Source organism: Pundamilia nyererei, unplaced genomic scaffold (assembly GCF_000239375.1).
Source record: "Pundamilia nyererei isolate P.nyererei 1_Seehausen unplaced genomic scaffold, PunNye1.0 scaffold00002, whole genome shotgun sequence".
In the NCBI taxonomy this organism is placed as follows: domain Eukaryota; kingdom Metazoa; phylum Chordata; class Actinopteri; order Cichliformes; family Cichlidae; genus Pundamilia; species Pundamilia nyererei.
The window spans coordinates 3,492,232-3,501,006 of NW_005187403.1; the positions used below are offsets into that span (position 1 = coordinate 3,492,232).

At 40.1% G+C, this 8,775-nt stretch overlaps 1 protein-coding gene across 5 annotated transcripts in view; it reads left to right on the forward strand.

Annotated features, from left to right (window-relative positions):
* Positions 1-8,775, forward strand: part of arhgef28a (Rho guanine nucleotide exchange factor (GEF) 28a) — a 53,046-nt gene that overhangs the window by 3,168 nt on the left and 41,103 nt on the right. For all 5 annotated transcript variants that reach the window (XM_005720180.1, XM_005720183.1, XM_005720182.1 and 2 more), the window contains exons 3-4: positions 7,012-7,156; positions 7,246-7,611. In XM_005720180.1, coding sequence (XP_005720237.1) covers positions 7,012-7,156; positions 7,246-7,611 — 511 coding nt within the window. The remainder of the gene's footprint in view (positions 1-7,011; positions 7,157-7,245; positions 7,612-8,775) is intronic.

Below are 8,775 nucleotides of genomic sequence, written 5' to 3' on the forward strand. Positions count from 1 at the left end.
TGGTCATTGCCCAGACTCTCTTGCAACTGCAAAACTGAAAGTCTTCATTAATATACAGAAAAAGTTTTATTTATTTTTCTGTGGACCCATTGTAAAAACAGAAATTTCTACAGGCGATAGTACAAATTAAAAACAGAAGATTTTCTGTTCAAGTTGATCTATTAATTACTCTGGTGTAATATGAACAACAATGGCAATGTGGGGTGGGGTGTGTGTGGGTGGGTGGGGGGGGGCGGCCAAGACTGTCCTATGTTGATAATAATTTTAATAATTATAATTATTTTCAGTGATATCAACTTTAACTATAAGTGTAGCATGCGGGGGGGGGGGTATCTTTATCAGTAAGAAAAGCTGTGAACCTTAAGAAAACACAGTTGAAAGTGCAAAATCTATGCCCTCTTTCATATACTCCAAAGCCATCAAGTGGCCCAGATTGAGGTCTTTGCCGGGCTGATACTGACCCCAAAGCCTTATGTTTCAGGCATGATTTTTTTTTACCTCAGCAGAAGTGTTTCCCTCCAGCTATCCTCCTCCTCTCTCAGTCCTGACTCTCTCTGTGTGCACTGGTTGACTAGTGAGCCTTGTGTCGCAGGTGAAACCCAACCCAGCAGGGTTTCAGTCCCTGGGGAAGCCAGGCTCTACACAGCCGCCCACCACATGACAAGGGCTTCTGAAAGCATGGCTCTCATAGTGAACATGGGACTAAGAATAACAGAGTATTCTTGGCTCTTTAAAAACTACTGGTTACACAAGTAAAAAAAAAAAAGTGGATTTTCTTTTCTAAAATTGTCAAATTGTTGTCTTTTCAACTTTTTTTGTTTTAACTTTTTTAGTTTTGTTACGCCATCTCTTTCTCTCTTTTCCTTTTTGCCTCTTTCACTCTCTCTCTGCCTATTCTCCTGTAAATGTGGAAGCCTGGGTGGGCCAGTCACTGAAGCGTTGCCAGATTTCTGGTAAGCGGAGTGTCTGCTTGTTTTGCTGTGTCACCAGTTTGAGAGAGGGATGGTGATGGGGGTGGGGGTCGCTTCGAAATCGTTGCCTCCATTCGCTCACAGAATCTGATGGAGGGCCGGTCTCGAGGCCCAGACATGTGAATCATTATGGGCGCTAGAACTTACACATACTAAGAGGAAGTGGTGTCTCCACCCTCAGAGGACACAGCTGAACAGGAGCAACTCTCAGGACTGAATGAGATCCAGATTTCAATGCTGGGCTTTGTGTAGACAAGCTGTGGCACACTGCTGTGATATAAAGACTACTATTGTAGCATGCCTAGTAAAGTTTTATGGTGCACCTCCACGCACGCAACACAGTGCCATGCCCATAGCAAATACTGATGGACGAGATCAATGGAGAAGTGGCTGCCATGAGTTGGATGGAAAAAGCGTTGGGAGTTCCTGTGTGGAAGGAGATTTTATTGAGCTGTAGTTTAGCTTCAGGTTCATGCGAAAGTCATTTTGTTTGTCCAGGTGCATGATTGAATCAAACTTATGCCCCTGAAAGAAGAATGTGTGGCCATGTTAGTGAAATGGAAAGTGCAATTTTACCACAACAGAGGCTGAACTAACTTGATTTCCAGTTGTAGCAACACCAGCAGCTTGCTTCTTTCTTGGTTTGCCACCACATTCGTTCATGCTTAAGGATCTGAAACTATTAATGAGGCTTAAATGTGATAAACTAGACAGCAGATTTAAAAAAAAATCCCCAAATTCTGCTGTTACTGCTATTATATAGAAATCTGCCTGACATATTTGTGTTCTGGAGGGGTAAATAGTAATTTTAACATTTTTTGTACATTATTTTATATTTTTCAGGTCATTTTAGTTTATCTAAATCTGTGGATTGCCAAATAAGGTGGTAAATAGGGTAACCATAACAACTGCTTAACATCAGGATGTTAGCAGTGCTGTTGTGAGCAAGTTAGCATAACAGCGTTAATGTTTATCTTAAGATGTTATGTCCAAGTGCTTGACCAATCCTGGATTTTTGTTGCCAAGGTTAGAGCTGAGCAGGGTTTTTAAGACAGACACTGACACAATATTCAATATGCCGGCCAATAGTTTTTGGCTTTCAGAAATGAAGCATAAATAAATTTCCCTAACATTTGTTATGTGCAGTTATTTATTTACACATTTATGCTGTGTCTGACTCTGCTTGGATCACGTGGTTGTTATGTTTGTGGTCTTCCAAACATATGTGGTTCCAACAAGGAAGTTGCAAAGTGCCTCTGCTGGACAAACTATGCAATGTTAACATTCATAACATAGCTGAAGGGTGTTTTCACCTGGTTCCCTTTGTATTTTAAACTTGAATTTACTGGCTATTATAAATGCAGATACCAATTGATTGGCAAATAGCTAATATTGACAGATGATAATAAGAATAACCCAGGTTGATCCTGATACAATTATGGTACATTTTGTTGAAAAACAATTCTTTAAAATTGGCTCCATTTTTGTAATCTGGATTATTTTCTGTGAAAACGCTTTTGTATTGGCACATGTCAACATACCTGGCAGGACGATACATCTGTTATAGGCCAGTATCAGTTGTTAATATCAGCATATGCTCGCACATATACTTTATTAGAATAGAATAGCCTTTTGTCATTGTACAAAATTGTGGTTAAATATTTTTCGAGCAGAGGATGGTTTTGAGCCATCGACCTTTGGGTTATGGGCCCAGCACACTTCTACTGAGCCACTCTGCTTGGGACTCACAATCCCTAATTTAGGGATTAGGTCACTGCGGCTACAGTACGCTAGGTACACTTGGTCAACTGCTCATTAATCCAAAAAGCAACTCAGGACATGTAAACATGGTTAAGATGACCTGCTCGGTTTGAGCATCAGAACTGGAGAGGCAGGTGATCAGACTGGTTGTTTGGTTGTAACCCAGCGGCCCCCAACCCCCGGGCCACGAGAGTTAAGGCTCGGTTGTTAAACTTATGGTTTTCAGGGTTTTTTTCAGTTTTTATCGTTATTTTTTTTAATCGTTTTTATCGTTCCCTGGGTCTTTCCCCGTGTGTTATGAATACATCCTCCTTTTTTTGGTACGGGTACTGATTTTATTTTGTTGTTTTTATTCGCGACACCTTAAAGGGCGGTCTGTGAAAATATTGTCGGACAAAAAAACGGTCCGTGGCCCAAAAAAGGTTGGGGACCGCTAGTTTAACCTACAACATGAAGAATTAAAGCTTTTCTGAAGGCAAAAGGGTCCAACTTAATAGGAAGGGGTACTAAGTAAAGTGGCTGGTGAATGCATTGTTGGGCTCCACTTAAACCAGTACACATCTGCTTTCAAGGCTCTTTTTTTCCCCTTAACAGCAGCTTTTATCTCAGCGCAGTACTGCCACATTTTGACAAATGAAGATAGATTGGGTGTCCCCTTATTACAATGTTTGTTAGATTGCGAGTGTGGTTTGTGTAGTGTAATGGTGGTTTCCTTTAAACTATAGCAGGTATGTGTGTGTGTAATGGTTTATGGGTTTTTTTCCCCCTTAAGTGCTGTGATGATTGTGTTTGCTTTTCACATGTCAAACCAACAGAAAGACTCACGTTTCCAAATATTTATTGATGCGGAACAAGAAAGTTGTCCATAAAGGATAAAACAACATTACTTCACCAAATAGACACGCTCTCCTATTACAGCTGCTTTCTCAGATGTCGTAATTATTCATTTCAGTACTTCTTGAGAATATTATGTAACAGCTAGTCTACCGACAGGACTTTTCTTTGAGATGAATGGTTGTGGCACTGCACCAGCCCCTTTTGACATGTAGACTAGTTATTAGTATCCCATTTGCACAGCAGATTAAATCAGAGGTATGTGTCTCAGCTGAGCATGAGAAAAGGCCTTCAGCACTAGCTGGTTGTCACTCTCAAGACTCTGGAGTTTATGTTAGTTCAGATGTGAACAGCCCATAGTGTCGCTATGGTAGTGTGTGACGTACTGTCACATACTTGTGGTTGGACAGTTGTTTTGCTTAATGTAATGCCTTTGTGTGTGAACGTTCATGAGCATATCATCTTAGAGCATGTGGAAGTAAGTGGAACGGTGGCCTCTGTTGTTCTTTGATCAAATTAAATAGGCTATGAGGGTTTATAGTGACTCTATGATTATAGCAGACTCCATTGCACAGTGCAGTTTTTCTTAATGATACCAAATGTTATTTGTGTTGGTTATTAAACTGAAATAACTATGCTTGAGAGCTGACATCAGTAGGTCTTTGCACTGAGGGGAGCTAACTGTTATTGGAGCTGTTTTTGTTTTTGCGGTGGCACTGATCTTACTCCCCTGACGTCACCCGTGTGATACACTCAGGAGATCATGGCAAAGAGCTGTAGAGCTGACAACTACAGGTTTCCTGGAGACCGGGCAGCAGATTTGATGTTGTTTTTCCTCCCACCCCCCACACTGAATGGACAATAACATGCGGAGGTTAGAAGACCATCTCTCTGGTGTATCATTTAGTGTTTTAATTTGTGTTTAGTGTTAGTGTTTTAATAAAAATAAACATTAAAAACAAAGCAGCCCAGTTGTTATGTCACACAACAGCAAAAGCACCTTGTGGATTCATAGCAGGCATATATGAAAAACCTTGTATTCATAACTAAATATACTCCCCGACCTTCAACCTTGCCACGTGGAAGGCATGAAGTAAAAAACCACAAGGTGTTGAATATTTCATTGTTACTGGATCAGGTTGTGTCATGACGGTGCCCTGGAAAAAAGGCCATAGATCACATCGGTGTGTTGTCATATCGCAACCCCAGCCAACCTCTGTTCTAATCTCCAAGGCTCAGGAGGTACAGATTTGCCTGATCAAATTTTGCCCCTCTTAAAGTAATATTGTCTGAGGCTATGGGACAATGTTGAGACAATTGAGTGGAAACTATATCCTCTGTGCAGGATTCAAAATGCAATCAAACAATATTGTGTGATGTGTCTTTTATAGACATTTACAAAGGAATACAGTATAAAAAATACAGAAAACTGCACATAGCATTAATATCTAAATAAATTCTATTACATTTTTTTTGTAAATGTACTTTTATGAATGACTCTTCATGTGGAGTTAGACTTACAGGAAATAACGAAGGCTACACAAGCAGCAGGATGAAATCTTATCTTCTGTTATGCGGAAAAACAATCAGAGATAAGTGTGCACTAAGTGGTACTGCAGCTAACCGCTGAAAACGGAGAAACTGCAGCTTGAGTCAGACCTGTTTATCACTTTCAAATAGCAGCCTCGCAAACAACAGGAAGATAGCAACTCTTGAAACCCCCAAGGGTTTCCAAAGAACAGGGGTAAAGGTTAGAAATTTGACTGGAACCAGATTTTAAGTGCAGTTGAAATGATTATAGACTTTTTGTTTTGTTTTGTTTTTGTTTCCATGGGAAAGATTGACCTATACTCGCATGTATAATATAGGTCAAAACATGTTTGAAGACATAAGGTGTCCTGAGAAAAAAATTCCTTGAAAGTGAAATCACTGCAGGCACTTCAAATCCATTAGAAAGTGACATGTTTTAGATAAGAGTATTGCACACAATGTATCTGGAACGTCAGAGTCCGGACAAACTGTTTGCCGACTCTCTTATGGATGAACATAATACCAAGTAGATGAATTCCAGTGTTGAGCTATCTATACTGGCACGAGGACAGTGTTTACAGAGGACAGTTGTCCTTCCAGCATATTCCTGATTCGATGTCATTGTGTTTTCTTTGCAATGTATGAGCTGGAATGCAAGAAAACCTTGGTGGTTTTTGCTGGTGTTTGTGTACAAACAGAATAAGTCAGTGCCGTCATGTTTCCTGCTGATATCCATAAAAGATGGTAAAGTTATGACAGTCGTATAGTCGGATAATGCAGGAAAAAAGGCTAGAGTGGGTTAAAAAGTAGAATCTCTTCATAGGATAGATTGTGAGAACTTAAGAGCCCCTGTTTTCTTCCTGGGAAAACACAACAGGAGGGTTAAGTACAAGGAGTGCAGTAAAAGTTGTGAAACTAAATCGCCCATTTTTTGCCTTTTTAAGTTCGGGTTTCTTACAGTATAGGTCACACTTAGTGGCTCGGTCACACTAGATTTAAAATAGGATGGCCTGTTTTTACGTTTTGCATCCTAGGAACAACTGGTGGTTTCCCAGTAATTGCATAAACTTTTTTTGTGTTTGGTGGTATTATTGTAGGGTCTGCCTTACAATATGAAGCGGCTTGAGGTGACTGTTGTTGTGATTTGGTGCTATATAAATAAAATTGAATTGAATTGACAGATTGTAAGTAGTTGCAGTGATCATTTGGTCACCAAGAAGTTGAATGATAAGCCACAGGTTGCCTGATGGGAGGCAACTTGTCTCCAGTCACAGTCTGACTTGGACTGACTACAACCATACTGTGACAGATTGGTAAAGATTTGCAGATAACTGCTGTCTGACTTAAAAACACAGATGGATTGTCAAGATGAGCACAAGTCACCTGGGACAAGTTTCTTTGCATATGTGGGCTTGATTCAACTGGTTGCCAACTGACTATACAATCAAGGTTGCTGAGCATCTGTGCCATTTTGTCTCTAATTTTGTGAAGGAATTTCTGAATATATATTTCAAATACATGAGGTTCTGGCTGGACTCTGAATGTAAGTAGTTAATGCAAATTAATGTTTAGTGAGAAATTCTGTGCATGTTGATGGCAATAGATTCGCAATAAGTTCATGATTATCATCGATGTATCAGAGTTAATTGCTTTGTTATCACATTCTCTTGCACACTGACAGCAGAGTGGCTCTGTCTTATTACTGTTTTATCACTGTCTTGATGCACAAAAGTTGCTCTGAATGGCAACTGATTGCAGGTTCTTGCAAACTTGGTACACATCTTTGAAACATCATCATTGGACTCAATCGCATAAGTTGGTGATTTCTAGCCAAAGTGATAGAATATTCTTCAGTTCTACTAGAAATCATGCTCAAGGGTGATAATATTGCCTGACTTTCTGTTTCTCAAACCAGGGACAAGTGGAGGCTCATGTAAGGCTGCAAACCAGAGTTTCTGAACATGCAGATTTCTACATTGTTGTACAAGGCTCTAGACTTGCACACGTGATTACAGCAAAAAGAGCCAATGATGGCTTGAGTCTCTGCTTCACAGTTCCAGGTATGTCCTTTAGTCAACCACTTTGGCTCTCACGTTGTCATCACTTCCTGCTTTGATTTTTTTTAAATGATTTTCTCTATATTCCACAGGCCACAACCTTGAGGAAGTTGTTTCTGTCACATCCTACTTTCACATTGAGAACAAAGTCAAACCTTGTGAGGGGGAAGCGTCCTTTAAGTACGTCAGGGATGATGCCCAGGAAGTAGCAGAATACCTAAGTGAAAACAGAGACCAGCTTGACCCCCAGAGCTTCTTAGAGATCCTGAAGAAGTTTCCTTGTTGCGCACAGGGAGAGGATGATGAGCTCTTTGTTGAACAGTTAGCTCACCTTGAGCAGGAGGTGGAGATCAATAAAAGTTCAGCTGATCTTCGGCTGCTGGATGAGAAGATCACACATGCTTTGGCTAACATGGATTACCCTCAGCAGTGGCAAACAGATGGCCAACCTAAAGAAGGTAATGAAATGAAACGTCCAACTTTAAGTCGGAGGTTAGTTTCTGGAGACTTCAGTAACCACTTGCATCTCAGGTTTCTATCTCTAAAGCCCAAATGTGTTTTCGTATTATTTTTGCTTCATGTTCTTTTTCCACGGTAGAATAATTGTACACCACACATCTTTAATGACTTTAAAAAGTACAATTGTGGGTACACAACTTTGAATTTATTTTGAAGCTTTCATCCACACAGGCTCAAATATATACATGCTTTGACTTTAAACTTTTACGTGGTGCTGAAGATTCTTTTATGTCTTTTAATGTGACAAGGTGAAGGCCTATTAACATCTCGTTAATAATCACGATTCAGTCATGATTCAATCATGATTAACTGTTTTTTTTGCCAGCAATAAAACAAATTTTTTGACAGCATTCATTAGATTGACCAGTACTCTGAAAAATGGGAATGTCCAAGTAATAACGGTAGATTTACACAAGTTGAGGTCTCTTGAAGCCATTTCTAAATAATCAGAGATTGCAAGATCATTAGATCAAACAACTGTAAGCAATCACAAGTTCTTTGGATATGTTGGCACTTGCCAAGGTCTGGAAGAAAACCCAACCTGCCAGCCTCAGATGAGAGGAACTTGGTTAGAGTGTTCAAGAACAACCCAGGAACCACCAACTCAAGCCTGACGTGACCTGTAAACTGCAGGAATACCAGTCGCTGTTCTCAGTGGAACGTGTTTTGCGTCATCAACAAATGAGAGGGCGCTGATAAAGGAAATCAACTAAAATTTGCAGCTGCCCACATGGACAAGTCAAACCGCTTCTGGAGAAAAGTTTTATGGGCATAAGACAGAAAGATTGAGCTCTTTTGTCACATTGACAAAAGTTTGTTTGGAGGCAGGTAAGGTAAAGGTAAGGTTTTTAAACCCAAGAAGACTGCACTAACTGTTAAGCACAGTGGTGGCAGCATCATGCCTTGGGGCTGTTTTGCTGCTGTGGTACTGATACCAACTGAGTGTTACAACAGGAGAGTGATACACAATCCCAAATACACATCAGAAAGGCTTTTACCAATACTGCTAAGAAGAGTGGTCAAATATCCATCCAAAATTATGCTACAAGCTAGTTAAAGTGTCTGGTCAATGTGCAATTGTTATCGGGAAATTTAACCAAATA